General features: G+C 41.9%; 1 protein-coding gene across 1 annotated transcript in view; it reads right to left on the bottom strand.

Moving 5' to 3' along the window:
- The window catches only part of RIT2 (Ras like without CAAX 2), a 205,561-nt gene that overhangs the window by 148,744 nt on the left and 38,244 nt on the right, over nucleotides 1–18,573 (bottom strand). Inside the window, exon 3 of the mRNA XM_074995967.1 lies at nucleotides 12,806–12,879. Coding sequence (XP_074852068.1) covers nucleotides 12,806–12,879 — 74 coding nt within the window. The remainder of the gene's footprint in view (nucleotides 1–12,805; nucleotides 12,880–18,573) is intronic.

Genomic DNA, 18,573 nt, shown 5'->3' with positions numbered 1-18,573 from the left:
GGGGCAAGCTATAGCAAAAATAAACTCCAGTTGCTTAGAATACAACAGGAAAGTTCTGCTAAAAGTACCCCTTGCAGTCCAGGGGATAACTTTCTCTCTCGCAAACACACACACACATTCAACTGAGCAAAACAAAAAGCAGTCAAGTAGCACTTTAAAGACTAGCAAAATAGATATGGATATGGATATGGTCTGAAGAAGTGGGTCTGTCCCACGAAAGCTCACCTAATAAACTATTTTGCTAGTCTTTAAAGTGCTATTTGACTACTTTTTGTTTTGATAGTGTATAGACTAGCACGGCTTCCTCTCTGTTACTATTCAACTGAGCAGGTTTCTTGCTTTCAGAGAAGAAAATTAACAGAGCTATTGAAGCAGAGACCATCTAGCTTTTAAAATGATATATGCATAACACAAGAGACACACATTTTGCCTCCAGACCATGAAGAGCTCAGTTAATGGAGCTAACCCAAGTGCTGAAATTAAAAAGTGCCACCATACACACACACAGTAAAGAGGCCTTGAAATGGGGGTGCATGTATTGCCAAAGTCTTAGTATAAAGGAGGAGCAGGCCCAGAGGTTTTAAAGCTGAAGGGGCCATTATGACCCTCTCTCACCTGTATAACATTGACTGTAGAATTTCACCCAATGATTAAATTCAGAGGCAATTGAAGTAAGAGGCAAGAAAGTTGCCTTGTTTCAGATCCTGATAAACAACAGGTGAGACTCTAATTGACAGAATTTCAGCTTGTAATTGGATAAATACCCAAAGTGTACCCAAATCACCTAAGTCCACAAGGAAAATGCTGTAAATCTCACACAAATGAGTGCCCTCTTGAGGTTTCTCTTGCATTGTTCTGTTGCATATGGATGTCCCTTCAAGGTATCACATTTGGCTCTATTCCTGCACAGTGAGGCTGTGTCTAAACTTGCATTCCTCTTTCGAAAGAGGCATGCAAGTGAGGGAAATCAATAATGCAGATGCATCATTTGCATATTATTTCAAAAGAAGAAAAGCAGTGTAGATGCAGATCTTTTGAAAGTAAACCCCATCTTCGAAAGAACCCTTCTTCCCATGAAAAAGGAAAGAAGGATGCTTTTGAAGATGGGGTTTACTTTCTAAAGAGCTGCATCTACACTACTTTTCTTCTTTTAAAAAAAGCTCTTTCAAAAGAATATGCAAATGAGGTTCCAGATATGTAAATCTGCACTTCATTTGCATTTTCAATTTCCTTCATTTGGATGCCATTTTGAAGGAGGAATGCAAGTGTAGACACAGCTCAAGTGTATTTAAGTACTTGAGGGACTTTGGAACTTCAGATATCTTAAAGGGAAGCAGTCATCAATATTAGGACAGACGGAATACAGAGACACTGAGGTTCTCCTTCTCTCTCTAGAGGGTTTAACATTATGTTCGTTGCCAGAGCATCGGGGTATTCAAGATAGCATAAACAAAATAATGAAAAAAAATCTCAGATATTAGATAGGCTCTAAGCCCCTTTTCACTTTTTATAGCTCGTGATCTTGGTTAGATGCTTTTCCACCTACACCAAGGTAGGGCTATAGCTGTGGAGTTTCTGAGGGAATAGTAGGGCCAAGCAAGTTGGAAGCAAAGATCAGTGGTCTCTGTTGACCACATGTACCTGCACTAGACATAAGCCTGAACTGGAACACGAGATCTGAATATCCTTCTACTTCAGAAGTGTGGATATGCATCAGAATTTGTTTGAGCCTTCCAGCCCAGGCTTATCCTTGTTTTCCATCACCCACAAATCTTCCTGCTATACCCTTTCAGAGTTTTCAGCTGTGGGAACCTGCTGAAACAAGCACCACTATATATTAGGAGTAATGCCTTTTCAACCAATGCTGTCTTTATTTACATTTCCATGAATCTAGTTTGTTTCTGATTTCAGGTGTGGGCCATGGTCCCAAGGTGCTAGGAATATTCCTGACCTGGAGGCCCGCTACAGCAAATTTCAGGACCAACTCTCTTCCTGGGGTCAACTCATCATTCCTGTGTGGTCCCCCACAGTACATCTCTGAGCCTGACAGCCATCTTGTGATTTAAAATGGCCTGTGGGGGTGCAACCACTTCCTTGAGCCCCATGGTAAGAGGTGTCTCCATACACAGCCCATGCACTCAATGGGAGCAGTGGAAGTGGTGTCTGCAGGCAACAGTGTGTGGAGGACCCACCCAGCCTCCTAGCACCCTGGCTTTCATACCCCCTGAAGCCCCAGGCTACCTTCTGTACCCCCACTTCTTCCCCCACACCTCTTTCTGCTCTCAAACTCTGTACTGTGCCCTCTGGCCCAGCACAGAGTCTGCACCCAGCACCCAACCTTGTCGCAGAGCCAACAAACCAAACCTCCTCCCACACCCACATTTCCTCTCAGATTCCAATCCCAGACCCCCTCCTGTACTTTAACTCCCGCCCAGAGCCTGCACTGCCCTGCATCCCAGTCTCCTATGCCAGTCCAGATCCTGCACCCAGCATCCAAAATCCCTCCCCCACACAAACTTTCTCCCAGAGCTTCAGGCAGGTGAGGGGGAGGGAGTTTAAGTGGGTGAGAGATAGGTGCATGAGTGTTCAGGGCACCATAAAAATTTACACAAACCTGCCATCCCTGTCTGGTAGTGCTGCCCCAGTGACTGATAGAAGAACATTTTGTTCTGCACATCATCTTTTCCTTAGCGTTGCAAAGTGTCAGGGATACTGAAGGGTCAGTCTGCCTCAAAACAGTAGCAATGAAAAAATAACAAGGATCTTTTCCATAGTAGAAAAATGAAGCACAACAAAGGCCTGTGAAAGTACCCACCAGAAATGGCAAAACAGCATGATGGCTGTTTTCTTGCCTCCTAAAGGGGTTACTAACTAACCAGCACTGGCTTTCAGAACATCATTCCAACAGTAACTTCTCTGCACTGGGCTTTCTTTCTTTACGCTGTCCCCATGCCTAAGGTGATAGGCATTCCCCAATTTGCTGCACCTGTGCTGCGAGTGGAGCTTTATTATTCAGCTTTTTCATAAAGCATCAGCCTTCCCTGTCATACTCAATAAAGAAAATACATAATCTCTCATCTGGGAGTCAACACAGGGTTTCCATTCACCCTGAAACAGGGTTGGAAGCACCAAATCGATGCTCCACACTAGCAATAAAACGCCTTCATGCAACAGTCTCTAGCACAGCGAACTTTTTTTTCATGTTAATGCTAATAGTTTCTTCCCTCAGAATAAAGACTTTTACAATTTTATTGTAAATGCATTCATTGAAGCAAGGCTCTTTGTTAACTGTCTTGACACACCCCAGGTGCATTTCATTTGCTGTGTGCCATAAAACACTTCCCCACCTCCTCATCTGTATTCAGGAAAGAATAAAAGAGATTTTCATCTTTTATCATGAAAATGCATCGTAAGTGGTAAAGAGAAGGAATTAATTGCTCAGTAAATATGTTTTAGTAAACAGCAGAATAACAGCAGAATGGAGGTAATGACTGCAGCTGGCAGGCAAAGCCTCGTCAGGGATTACAATCAACCCGTGTCAGCTCACACAAGGACTCCAGACTTACAATTCTCCCTAGTGTGGCTCAGCAAAGGTAACACAGAAGGTCATGAAATTGACACATTGATGTTCTGATAAGTGATAAGAATGACATTCTGGGTTTGCATATTTATTGCCTTGTGCTGACTTCTGTATCTAGTTTGTTTGCTGTACATGTCCCCAGAGATGGCTGTTTTCCCCCACCCGCTAGAGATGCAAACCTAACATGGGATCTGAATATCAACCTGTTTTTTCCCCTCTTCCAGCATGTCACCATTACAAATAGTGAAATTCCAGCTAAGCATTTTCTGGGGCTTGAACCTCTGTAGTGCTGTAGATATCATATAATTGTGAATGATATTTTTAATACAAAGAAGTGCCTTCAGTGCCTAAGGCTGGCAAGCAATTACAGTCTGTGGATTGCCACAGGAGACCGGAGCCTCTGCCCAACCTGGAAAGAGGCACCTATCTCAGTGAAGGAGTTGGACTTAGGTCATTACCCTGCCATCAGCATCTTCCATCAGCTATCTTGGGAGGCTCACTGACTATGTGATAATCTTCTAAGGTGTCTATCTTTTAGCATTCATTGTATAGGGGTCCTAGACACCTACCTCCAGCTTTGTGAATGGCAGCTTTGCTCTTGTGATTTTCTAGATGTCTACTAGTTAGATGCTGTGATCTTCAGGGTCATGCCATTGAAGTCCCTCTGTGCATTTAGGCCTTAGTCTATCTGTGACTCAGTTGCTCACCTGAGAAATGTGCATGGGAGTTCTTCCTGCCTCGTAGGGTTATTATGAATATCAAAACAAGGCTCAGAACTATGGTCTTGGGTGAGGTTGGGGTCATTTGGATGATACAAGATACTGAATGATACTGAGGGCTTTCACAGTATGTCTACGCAACAGCATTATTTTGAAATAAGCTGTTCTGGAAGGCTATGGCTACATTGCAGAGATCCTTCAAAAGAAGTTCTTCTGGAAGATATCTTCTGAAAAGACACCTTTCAAAAGAGTGTGTCCACACACAAACATGCGGATCAAAAGATCCTGGAGAGGAATAGGGCTTCTGGAAGCAGAGGTGCATTCTTTCAATTTTGGATCGAAAGAGCACATTTTATGCATAGGTGCTCTGCATGTTCTTTCAAAAAAGAGTTGGTTTTTCCGAAAGAACTAGCTCATGTAGATGCAGCCCTAATGACCAATCTTTGCTGCTGCCAGAATAATGCAGGGAGCATGACAAGAGAAGAATGTGATCAAGTTTTTATTTTTCTCCTCCAGTCTTAAAATAGGGGTCAGATGCCAAGTTGCAGCTAAGATGCGGAAGATAAAAGAGACCAGAATTAAAAAAAGTAGACCTACAGATGTATACTGGCACAATTAGTATATCTAAAGATGAGGTTTTGCTTTTTTTTTTTATGAGTAGTGCTTTCTGAGCAAAGTTTGCTTTGTGTCCTCCCACTGTTCTGGTAATTATATAAAACTGCTGTGGCACCAATATAATCTTATTAGCTATCAGTCCCTAACAAAAGCAGGAGAGAAAATCTATCTAGGATGGAGGAAGCAAGAGACATACAAATCTGAATGATATCTATATTGCATTAATAATTTTCTTGAAACAATTCCTCTCTTGCCCACTCTTTCCACTTTGGAGGCTTTTCATACCCAACAGTAGAGTCAAGCAAGTCCAGGTTTTTAAGGGTCAGAAAAAAAATGTTTGAAAGGGGTTGAATCAACTAAAATACTTGGCAGCAGGAGCATGCAATGAAAACTTGAGCTGCAGCATTCACTGATGTCTGCTTGCTTGTTAATTTCATTTATTTGTATGCACCTCTCTTCCTGATTCTGCCTGGGAAAACAGAAGCTGACATGCTGATATATGGTATCATGACAGTAAGCTTTCATTTATAAACTTTCTCATGATCATGAAATGGAAGACACCAAGTATCTCTTTAGAAAGCTGGGTCCTGTGAGATTCCCCATGCAATCTCCTGGAATCAAAAGGCTTGGGCAGTTCAGATAAGAGGTGAATATGCACTTACTTCATCAAGGGCATTTCAACATCTTTTCTCTTGATTGGCCTCCTCTTTTCCAGGGGCCCTGCTTTGGAACCTCCATCAGCCAATGTCTTGGTGCGGCATCCAATGGCAGTAGAGCAGAATACAACACTGCCAGCTTTTTCTGAACCATAGTTGCCTTGAACCAGAACCACCTTTTTTTATCACTAAAACTAATGTATGAAATCAGGTTCACATTACATACATCAAAAAGGCAGGCCAGTCTGTAGATCTGGGGTTAAGCTTGCAGTATAAAAATTCACAAGCATCAGGGCCAATGGCTACCATGGGCTGCTGGGCAAGGTGGGGGCGGGCCCATCTCCATGCCCTAGAAGGCACAAAGCCAAAGGCTGTCAGCCCTAATGCCACTCAGACTGCAGTGCTGCCCCCGACTCAGAACCACATGGAGCAGTGCTGCATGGAGCAGTTTCAAAGGGATCCAGAGCTCCAGCTGCTGCGTCTGCCAAAGTGATAGCAGAAGGAACTTCATGTCCTTTTGAAATGCCAGGCCTCTGTGCAGCTGACCCATTTGCCCACCACCACCATTGATGGGCCTAGTCATAAGTATCAGTTGTAAAGTTCATGGGATAAGTAAGGTACGTCACCAGCATTGTCCTAGATTGGGGTATGTGAGTTTTTAAGCATCAGAGAATATGTGTTCTTTGGTACATCTCCCATACAGTGCATAGAGTCAGAACCTGTGGCAGTGACGTGGAGGGGTCTGTCATTATTTGATGAGTCCTCTTTAAAAAAGAGATGCAGTTTGAGTGGGAAGGAAGGGGGTTATTTTCCTGACTGTTTCCCTTCTTGGTGGTCTCATTCACTCACCCTGACACTGATGGTGCCCCCTGACGTGTTTCATGTAGATGCCTCTGGACCACCAGATGGCACTGGAAACCATGAGATGCCACATGAGTTGCACATATCACTGACTGAGTCTGCACACTGTCAGCCCAGACTCCTTTTGAGGGTCCCTCATGAACAGGGCTTCCACAGTCAGGGTGTGGATCTGGACCTTATAGCCCTGGGCTGTCAGGGTGTCCACCAGCTGTGTGCACTTCTCCACCTCCCAAGATCAGGCCCTGTGGAAGGCAGGTTCCTGTTTTTATAGGGCACTATAACATTCACCAGCATGACCCTCTCCTTCTCCTCCTTGGTCATGATGATGTTAGATCACAGCAAGATGCCCATTCAGAACATGGCAGAATCAACAGTGATCCCCTGTAGGTATGAGGAATGGCTTTGATCTACTGGTCCTGGATGGAGTTGTGGCAGAATAGCCAGGCTCTGGGGTGGATCTGGCAACCACACAGGATGTAGGGCAACATCTCATTAGCGTATCCACACTTCCTGTAGAGCCTGTGTTGGCTCCCATGGTGGACAGCTCTGTTATGGGGAGCACAGCTGAGCCAGACCTGGAAGAGGAACTGTGAGTTGGTGAACGGAGTGAAGCTACCCCCAGGAAGGAAGTAGTTGTTGGTGTCCCACTTGCTGGTTACCTCACATAACTAGGCCTGGTTCAGGTTCTGCTTTAGGCTGTCAGGGTAGTGACAGCTGATCATATCCTTCAATATTCTCTCCAGCATCATTCGGGTGGTCCAGGTTATGATGGTGTGATTTGAGCTTTTTTTACGCATGACACCAGGGCTCTCAGTTCCCAGCACTTGTCACACGCATGTCCAGCAGCTGCCAATCCTCTTTTCTAGTCATCACAAAGTCAGGTCTCACCTTCTCTTCCAAACTCAGCCTCCCTGGAGCCACTGAGGTAAGTGGTGACATTTTTCTTGGAGGGGGTCCTTGTGATGATTCTCTTCCCACATGGCACTCTCTGCAATGCTCCTCACTGTGATCCAAAGCCTGCAAGGTGCCCACAAACCCATACTCCACCAGAGGCCATAAACTTGGTCAAGTATTTATTGTATCACGGCAGGCACCATAAGGCAGCACTGCCATAACAGAAGAAATACTTGACGGAGTGTATGATCTCTGGTGGACACTGGGTTTGTGAGCACCTTGCAGCCTTTGATCTTTTTGTGTCCGCCCTTGGTACATATGTGAAAATAAAGCACGCCATATTGAGCATACACCCAGAATCCATTACATTAATTTCTCCTCTATTGGCCAGCAAAATCTAAGAACATCCACTTCATAATCAGAGGAGTAACTGTGGTAACAGCAATGGGATGCACGCATCCCTAAAAGGGATGGAGCCATATAACGATGCGGTGCTTTAAGTACTGGGGGGAAGGGGAGTTTGGGTGGTGGTGGATGAGCTTATTAAGCTGGTGCCCAGTACCTACTATTATGAAACTGTTTGGAAAATACAACAGTAAGAAATTTGCTGAAAAGTCTGGAAACAAACAAAAACAATATTCACCCCAGTTTTTTTCTTTTAAATGGTCCAAAATTTTTGTTGTGATGGGTCTGGTTGCTTGAGGTTTTGTAGAGAAAAGCACAAACCAATGTTTTGTTTTGGAAAACAAATGTTTTAAAACACACACACACAAACACATGTAAAGCTGTTCATTTCCATGTGTTTTGGGGGAAAAACCCAAAATATATATTTCCATTAGAAATTGTTTAGAAAAAAAGTCTTATATTTTGAAGAAACAATGTTTCAACAGAAAACTTTCTTTCAGCCTTAATATGGAACGCTAATCATGAACAGAACGTTGCTTGTCTAATAGGAATCCCTGGGAAAAGAAGTTGACGAGAAATCTAGCTGCTATTACGCATGGTGCGGGACACAATGATGACTTGGGACATTCCACTTTTCAGTGGTTATATAGTTTGAAATCCACTTCTTTTGTGGGAAGAATGGAGATATCAGCACCTCTGGCATTAATAAACTCTGATATTCAGCATAAGTCAATATCTGTGTCTGACAGCCATTTATCACATCTGTCAGGCTGAGGGTGAGGAAATATACAAAGGAAAGGTGACTTGCCCTTGGTTATGCTGTGATTCCTTTGATGACAGAGATAGGAAATAAACCAGAATTTTAGCTCCTGATCACCGGCTGTAACTAGACAAATTGTCTTGATGCAACTTGGGCTCTTTTTCCACTCAAGTCATTGAGTGCCTTGCCTAGATTATGGCACAACAAGGTCTGTTTCTGTCACTGAATCTATGATTTGTGAGAATTTCTTTGTTTAATATCTTCCCCAAACCTCAAATTCTTCTCCCAAATTTATAGCTTCAGAAACAATGTGATTTAGTGATGAGATTGATTTTGTCTCTCTCTGAAAGACTGAAGGAATAGCGCCCTACTTCGACGTTCAACGTCGAAGTAGGGACAGTGTAGACGATCCGCGTCCCGCAACGTCGAAATTGCTGGGTCCTCCATGGCGGCCATCAGCTGGGGGGTTGAGAGATGCTCTCTCTCCAGCCCCTGCGGGGCTCTATGGTCACCGTGGGCAGCAGCCCTTAGCCCAGGGCTTCTGGCTGCTTCTGCGGCAGCTGGGGATCTATGCTGCAGGCACAGGGTCTGCAACCAGTTGTCAGCTCTGTGTATCTTGTGTTGTTTAGTGCAACTGTGTCTGGGAGGAGCCCTTTAAGGGAGCGGCTTGCTGTTGAGTCCGCCCTGTGACCCTGTCTGCAGCTGTGCCTGGCATCCCTATTTTGATGTGTGCTACTTTGACGTGTAGACGTTCCCTCGCTGTGCCTATTTCGATGTTGGGCTGAGCAACGTCGAAGTTGAACATCGACGTTGTCGGCCCTGGAGTACGTGTAGACGTTATTTATCGAAATAGCCTATTTCGATGTCGCAACATCTAAATAAGCTATTTCGATATTGGCTGCACGTGTAGACGTAGCCTGAGTGTCAAAATATAAAGTAGTTTGCTATGATAAAGAATTCAATGAAGCATTTGAGACCATGGTTTGATTTTTTTTCCTGAAAGCTGACACCAGCCTTCCTAGCAAATAAATAGAAGAAGAAAATTAAATTGATGTTCTCCCTTAGCATGTTATTGTAATAATGTTCACTGCTTACCTCACTAATAGAGTGCCTTAAAAATAAAATGTGAATATTCATATACACGTTGCATTACAGAAGAAAATGTGCATTAAAATTATTTTCTCCATAAAAGAATAATCTCTAAAGACCCATTAAAATGTTATTACTGCCAAAAGTGCATTTCACATTTCCTTAAGATAAGCTTCAGTAGCTTGGTTTGAGATTCACCTTGCACTGATTCTGAATTAGGCAGCAGACTGTTTTGATAATAACCTGAAAGATCACAGATAAAAATCAGAGTGAGTCATCAGACTAAGATATTTAGTCTGAAAAAGCACATTTAGCTGAAGAGGTCTTGGGTTAGTATGGTACTCTCTTTAGAGCTCAATGCCTGGGGTAAAAAACCTAGCCGTGGCAGGTGGCAGGATAAACATGTCTTGTGATTTGCTGGCAATTTGACAGACAGATTTCAGTACAGAGCGTGCTGTCATTGTCAGATTGGAAGTGCCTGTGTAAAACAGAATTCATGCACAAACAGCTCCAGACGAAGGATATTCTCTCTCAAATAATATCCCACAGCACATTGAAAAATTAGCCTCAATCTGGAAAATGTATTTCTGCACTTAAAAATATCTCACTTTTGGACATGCAAATTTGGTACAATAATGGTGATGATTTATGTTCTGATTGTCAGATCCATTCACCCATTTTTCTATAGTCATGCAGGACGTCAAAGACTAACAAAATAATTTATTAATAATGTAATTGTTTGTCTTTAAAGTGCTACATGACTGCTGTTTTGTAGTGTTGGTATACAGACTAACATGGCTACCTCTCTGTTACCCTTTTCCTGTGTAAGAGACATCTCAGTTTGAAAATTAGTTTGCCTGCCTATCTTGGCTCATGTAGGCTCTTGCTCTCTTTCCACAAGTAGGTTCTTTGTGGTGCTTTTTATCAAAGCCCTATATGGGGATTCAATAAGGAGCTTTGGATCATGAGCCATGAGGGACAGGAATAAAAGCTTTCTCTCAGCAAATGGTGAGAGAACATAACAAAGGGGATAACTGCTGTGCGTGTTCATGAGGGAGGATTTAAACACGGCTGCAGATGCAGCAGCACATTTTGAACTTTAACCGAAAAGCTGCTGAAAGTGGCTTGCGTGAAAGCTCTTTGTATTGGAGGGGTAGCTGCCACTCACTGATAATCAGTAGGTACATCTGAGGCAGAAATAAAAGCCAGGAAGCCTGAGTCTCTTTTACTCCCACCATTAGAATCCCAGAATCATTCCTTGGAAGTGAATGGATTTACACCAGTGTAAGACAAATTCATGTGAAAAAGGACTTTCAAGCCTGGTGGTTCAAGGAATGCCATGAGAATAACTAACAGACAGCCACATGGGGTGAGTTTCAAGGTAGACAGTGCATAAAGAAACATCTGAGATGGAGGTCAGACACCTTTCTGAGGAGAAGTGCTGAAATTAGACTTTTTGACCTCTGTGCATGGTCCAAGCACCTATGATAATTTTTAAAGTCACTAATAGTCCAACTTACACCTGCTTTGATAATAAATAAAGAGGCAGAGCTTTCCTACTGAGGTGGTGGTTGGTAGCACTAGCTGGTCTTCTGTTAATCCACAGACAGCATGGGTTTGAGGAAGCTCCCGGCTGCGTGAGGGAGGAGAGGCGTGGCTGAATTCCCACATTGCATGCCAAGGAAAATACGTGATGGGGGGGCTGCTGACCCATGATTGAAGAGAAAAAGGCTGAAAATTCAGCTTAAGCTTCCTTCCTCATAAGGTCTCCGTCCTATTCCCCCTAGTCAACTGCAGTTTTATCGCTCCAAAGCTACGTCTACACGGGGATGCTACATCAAAATAGCTTATTTCGATGTAGCGAAATCGAAATAAGCTATTTCGATGAATAGCATCTACACGTCCTCCAGGGCTGGTGCCATTGACGTTCAACATTGACATTGGGCAGCACTACATCAAAGTAGGTGCTGCAGGGGAGCATCTACATGCCAAAGCGGCCCAAATCGAAATAAGGGTGCCAGGAACAGCTGCAGACAGGGTCACAGGGCGGACTCAACAGCAAGCCGCTCCCTTAAAGGGCCCCTCCCAGACACACTTGCACTAAACAGCACAAGATCCACAGAGCCGACAAATGGTTGCAGACCGTGTGCATGCAGCATGGATCCCCAGCTGCAGCAGCAGGAGCCAGAAGCCCTGGGCTAAGGGCTGCTGCACATGGTGACCATAGAGCCCCGCAGGGGCTGGAGAGAGCATCTCTCAACCCCTCAGCTGATGGCCGCCATGGTGGATCCCGCTATTTCGATGTTGCGGGACGTGGATCATCTACACATGCCCTACTTTGATGTTCAACGTCAAAGTAGGGCGCTATTCCCATCTCCTGTTGGGGATAGCAACTTCGACATCTCGCCGCCTTACGTCGATTTCAACTTCGAAATAGCGCTCGCCACTTGTAGACGTGGTGGGCACTATTTCGAAGTTGGCACGGCTACTTCGAAGTAGCCGGCTTGTGTAGACGCGGCTCAAATATGCCAGATACAACACTGAGGTAGCCACACCCTGCAAAATGCAGCTGTTAGGAAAGCATCCAACACAAACATTTTCCTCCTTACAATGTGGTTGAATCAAAATCAAAGTTGCCAGCAGGAAAATTATGTTTTTGACAAACTGTTTTGATTTTCAGAATTTTGAAATGAATCAAAAGGATTCATTGTAAAATGTTGATATTTAACTTTTGATATCACATTGACATTTTGATAGAAAGATGATAACAAGAATACAATACAAACATCTGTTTACCTAATAAGGGACTTTATTAACAATGAAATATAACATAGAAGTGGAAAATAAAAACCGTTAATGATATCAATAAACTACAACAGATTGCTCTTATTGACTAGAGACAACATAAATATTCAGGTCAACTGTGCAGTAACGATTATGTGTTTCTTCATTACAATACATTCTCCATGTGAATATGTGGAAATCCTTTATTGTACTATACTAATCATTTCCCTTAATGTTACCTCTCTCTACTGACCAGGAAATTAAGTTTATTTCTGATGTTCCCCTGGATTTTTTGTTGGCACTAGTTCCTCTGTATTGTGTTGACACGGCTATATTTGTACCTGAATAGCGAAGCTTCTCTGGATGTTAGTGAACCCTTTATGGGAGCTAAGGTCCTTGCTTTTATCTCTGTTATGAAAGTTTACATAAGAACACTACTCACCTGTCCAGCTGTATCGAGAATGTCCAGGTAAGCTGGTTCATCATCAATTCGTACTTGAGTTTTATAAGCATCCTCTGAAAAACACAAGACAATAAGGCCACCTTAAGGAATAGACAAATTAAAAAAACTTGCAGGCTTAGAATGGGATTTTCAAAAGGCTTCACTATAGGCTTCAGTGGTCTCCCACTGAGTTTAACAGGTCTTTTACCATTAATTTCAATGGCAGAGCTAAACCAATACAGAGGGCTTTTGAAAATCGCACTATAAATCCAAAGTTATAAGGACTTTAGGAAAGGAGAAACGATCCATCCAGTTTCATTACAATTCCTCAATACACTGAATGAGTGAAATTCACTCCACTCAGGCGGCTTGCACAAAGCCAATGTGTGAGTTAATTCCCATGGATGCTTACATCTTCTTCTGGCTTTCTGCCCAAGTATCAACTTCACCTAGTACAAATAATACCATGCACTTCTCTAGTGGCCTCCATCAAAATATCTCAAAACACTGAACGAAAGTCCATAGGAATTAGTGGGAAGGACATTCATCGGCTTCACTGAGCATTAGATCAACACCTAGGTAGACACTAATTAATTGAGCATGACACCATTCCCATGAGGTAGGTAAGCTGATTTATTAAAAACTAAATCACTGCAGTATTCTCACCCTGAAACTACGTGCTTGATGGAACATTCCTTCATTCTTGGTTTAAGGCTAAATGGAGCTGAGGCATCAGACAGTATTTATCTTGGAAGTAGCTGTAGAAATGATTTCTGTTGTTTAATTAAACAACAATGAATGGCAGACTGTGTGTTTATACTGATTGATGGTGGACCCTGGCCATGCAGTGAGGAATGAGGTGAAGAAAAGTGCTTCCAATGCACCTGAGAAGTGTCATTAATCAGCATGAGCATATGGTCAGCAGTGTCCTATGACTTGAGCATGCAAATCCTCTAAAATCAGAACTCCTATTGAAATTGGATAGCCACGCCAATTATGTTTTACCAGTTGCATGCCAAATGAGCAGAAGGGTAGTCGGGCTCAGTCCAGCAGACACTGTGGGTCTGCATCTTTTTGCTCTGTGTGTGTGCCAAAAGGATAACAGATAACCCAGTTTTGATGTGTATGATCTGCCACCCACAGTTCTTGGATTCTTAGACACGCAGGGCCTGATTCTAAAACCCATCCTGTCATGAATAGTCACATTGTCTCCAGTAAAACCTCTGGTAAGAATAAGCACTATTCAAATAAGAAAAACTGCTTGGCATGAGGCATCAATACCCCATAACAGGCAATGGATGTAAATCAACTTATGGTGACATATAGTATATACAGCCTTGGAAATCAGTCAGCAAATTCCGCAGGGCTTCCCTGACTACCTTGTTTATAATCATACACATAGATAGATAGAAAGAGAGCTAGAAGCACTTCACAAAGGTGCGTAAGCGTTACTTTTGCTCTTTTGCAGGCAGGGACACTGAGTCACTAACATCCTCTCTTTATTTTTGTATGCAATGTGTGCCCAGAGATTAATTGACCTTGACCTTGGGTGGGGTGGAATTGCCTATTTTCATTACCTTTACCTTGTTTTTTTTATTGTGGCTTTTTCTTTATTTTTGTTGTTTTTAATAAGAACAGTAGATAAAAACTATCTTTTATAATAGGACAGCAATGTAGGAAATTAGGAAGGATCATGCTGATGCATCCAGTAGTCCATATGTTGAAGTATCCAGCATCCAATGCCGTTTTCAATGCATTTGATCATTTCAGTTGATGGATGGGTGGGGACATAGAGAACATAGCTCAGTGGTTAGAGCATTGGCTTGGTAAGCCTGGGTTTATGACCTCAGCCCTTGAGAGGGACTTTCAATATTCTGGGGCAGACTAAATTAGATTGAAACAAAACTGTGAGAGATATTGGCAGGTCCTGCTTTGAGGGCAGGGGACTCAGCTCAATAACCTCCCATGGTCCCTCGCAGCTCTATGAGATACATCTACTCCATGTTTCAGATTATGCTTTGTGGTTTTCATTATTTTAATTTGTTCAGTGTTGAATTACCTCTGCCATTTTTTCTCACTTTGTTAGATTCCTTGAGTCTTTGCCCTTCACAATTTTGCGGCATTTACAATTTTGCCAGTTCAATGTTTACTCCCTTTCATGGATCATTAGAGAACATGTTAAATACCTGTTTCCAGCAGAAGAATCTGGTTGCTGATTGTGCAATATACATAAAAGAAGACCACAGATTTCTGATACTCCAGACTGCCAGCACTGAATATATTTCTGTGATTGCCAGATAGGTTCCTTTCTGTATCCCTGGTGTAGTGTGGCTTTTCAGTAATTCACTGGTTGAATATACTACTGCATTCAGTGCAGTCAATGCTACACTTTAACCTTTTAGTCTTTTAAACAGAATATAGTGTAGATCTGGAGAACACTAGATTGGTATTGGGGAAATAAAGAGGATTTGCATGTTTTTTACTAGTCCTAAGGCCATATTGTAATGAATTTGTACATAATTTCATTATATGGTGTGCAATAGGCACATGGTACAGGTTACACCTCACTAGTCCAGTACCCTCAGGACCTGCTTAGTGCTGGCTAAAAGAATTTGCCGGACAATGGGAAGTCAGTATTGTCGAGCACCTCCTCTCTTACTGGGCTTTTAAAAGACATCTAAGGGTAAATTACTGCTAAGTAACAGCACAAAACACAGACAGCCAGGACTGGTGCCTCTTAACAAACATTATGAGACCACAGGAAACTTGGTCATACCCATGATAAATGATCATCCTAAACCTAACTAAAATTATGTCAGATTACAGATGTTGCCAGATGAGAGATTTCTGGATTAGAGAGGTTCAACATACACTTTCTATTTTCCAGTTTTCTCTGTTAGGCATTCAAGTTATTATAGCTTTATTTTCATATAACAGTTAAATTAAAGTCCCAATCCTACACAATAATTAAAGATTCTACAGCACCGTTGTGCCACGACATTGCCAATTTCAAATTTGGGAAACCACAGTGCATTCTGATGTTTTTCAGTTTGGCTTTCTGTTCTTCGTATCGTCTTTTTAAATCTGTAATGTTGTGCTTCATTCTGAAACATCACCGTGTTCCTCACCTGAGGCAGCTGCTTTTTCAGTGGTACATGAAGAGTTTCCTGGTCATTTGAAAACAAATAAGCTGTAAAGCTTGTGTGTGTGTATTTATATGCATACAAAAAAGTATCTATTGCATATATCTAAAGCCCTCAGTATCATAGCTTCTGAGCATTTTATAATCTTGAATGGATTTGCCTATGAGGTAAGGCACTGCTATTACCTGCATTTTAAAGATGGGAAACTGAGACACAGAGGGACTAAATGATTTGCTCAAAGTCACACAGGAAGTCTGTGGTGGAGATGGGATTTCACGTAGGTCTATTGAAATGCAGGATAGTCTCCTAACCACTGGGCAACTAGCAGTAGCTGAGGAATAAGTGACCTTGGTTTTCAATTCCTTTGTTTAACTTCATTGATGCTCCAGTTGTTGTGTAACAGCCTCCCCTTTTTGAGTTCCATGGTCAATCTTGGTAATAACAGCAAACTTTTCTTTTTCCTAACAGACCACTCTGTTTTGTTTCTCGGTTAATCACTATGCTACCCCCCTCCTCCAATTAAAGTTATGCTGTAGCCTTCTGAAGCATCTGCTCTCAAATGAAGCTTCTTCCTCACTTTGGGCTCCCTAAGGGCTCAGCTCTCTGTACTGCCAAGCAAGACTGATAACACACAGCTGCTGAAACAGTCTGATTGATTTAAAGGTAGGTAACGTATCCATTAATTTGCTCAGTGGCCCCAAATGCTACTCATTGCATTCCCCATTCTAGGATGTATTACCTGCCCCACTTTCCATCTGAGTGTTTTCTGTGGGTACACAGAAGACTATCTTTCTCCCTCAACACCTGTTACTATGTGTATTAATTTGGTTTCTTTCTTTCTTTGCAAAAAGTCGTCAGAGGTGAGTACGGCTTAATTACTTTTCTGCTGTTGATTTTCTGTGGTCCTAAAAGAGAAACTTTGTGAGCAGTGATGGAATGGAGCAAGAAGACCCATTGGAGATATTTTGATTGGAGGCTGTCTGCTCCAATTCTGCACTTGCTTTCAAACAATATATTATTAAGCAAATTGGAAAAAAGAAAAAACACTTGCTCTGAGCTCCCAGGTGAGAAGCACACCAAAAATTCTGAAAGTGACCCAAGCAAAAAAGGAACGTGTAGCAGTGAGAGATATGAAAGTTTTGAAGGTAGCATGGTCATGAACAGGAGATACATAACCAGAGAGAGGGAGCTAACATATAGTGTTGGACATTCAATCCAATGTAAAAGCTTCTTTTTCAGGTGACTGAAGTCAAGAATGTGAGCTCAGAATTCGCAGAAATGCAAATTGACACCATATTCTAGCACCTGGGGTTCTTATCCATGGTTAACATATCAAGTTGCTACAAAAATGTGACAAAAACCAAAGCTGGTTAGGGTTTGGAAGACGTGTGCATGGATTTTGGGGAGTATTATTAAAACTGACTAGAAATCAAGGCCTAAAAATCAAAGCACCTTAAATTCTGTAACAGGCAAATTATTGGTAAGATTTAGCTACAGAAATGTATAGAGATTTTTGGATGTCAAACAATGTGAAAAAAAATGACAACATGGCATTTACAGAAGATAAAACATGTTGACACTAAAGATCCACAGCATACTTTCTAAAATGCCCCTTCTAATACGTGAAGGGGAAGGAAATAGACATGAAAACACACACCCTGATCTATAACTTAAGATGCAGTTTTCCAGTAGCACCCTAAAGACTAACCATTTTTTTCAGTAGGTAATGACCTTTCATGGATAGGAATTGCTTTATTAGATATGATGAATCAGATCATCTGATGAAGCAAATCTTACCCATGAATGCTCATTGTCTAATAAATGTATGATTTTGTTAGTCTTTAAGGTGTTACAAGACTTCTTGTTGTTTTTGTGAAGCTACAGACTAACATGGCTAAGATAAAGGGTTTCTAATAACATGATTAAAAGCTTTGTTAGGTATATTTTTAATTTTTAATTGTAATTACGGATATTGAGGAAATATAGATATGGCAACACACAGGCCAAAAGTTTGCCTGGTATGAGTGTATTTGTTAATTTCTCTTTGATATGCTTTGCTGATTAGTTTAAAATGATTATTTTTGGTAAGATTAGTCATGCTGAAAGCTCTAAATAAGAGATACAAGCATATGAAGATAAACAAAAAAAAAAATCTCTTTTTCTAGGAAACATAGGTACAGGATCATCCAGGGCAGCACAGTACAGAAACAAAACAATCAGCAGAAAAATTGTAGGCAACTAGGAGATTAGTGCTTGCACATGCATAATTCATGGTTTATGTAAAAATCAGTAGATTAGGTGCTGAATTCTGATGGGAGGAAAGCGAGGTAATAGACAGTATGAAGCTGCATAACACATATAAAAATGGTCTAAACCTGGAGAAATGCTGGATCAGAAACTGAAGAATGAAACTGAAGCATCAGGAGATCAAGCTGGTGGCAAACCTCATGGAGGAAAGAAGAACTTCCTAGCACACCAGAATGTGGTACTTTGGGCCTATTTTCTTATACTTTCATGTCAGTTATAAATTATCTGTCATGAATGTGTGTCACTTATACCGTCAGGACAATAATTCTGTCTGAAAATGTGTTAGATGAAGACAAAGCTGAAAAGCTGAAATTGGGT

Source organism: Carettochelys insculpta, chromosome 5, assembly GCF_033958435.1.
Source record: "Carettochelys insculpta isolate YL-2023 chromosome 5, ASM3395843v1, whole genome shotgun sequence".
Classification (NCBI taxonomy): Eukaryota; Metazoa; Chordata; order Testudines; family Carettochelyidae; genus Carettochelys; species Carettochelys insculpta.
The sequence above is the reverse complement of the archived record's forward strand: the minus strand, read 5'-3'. Positions and strand labels throughout refer to the sequence as shown.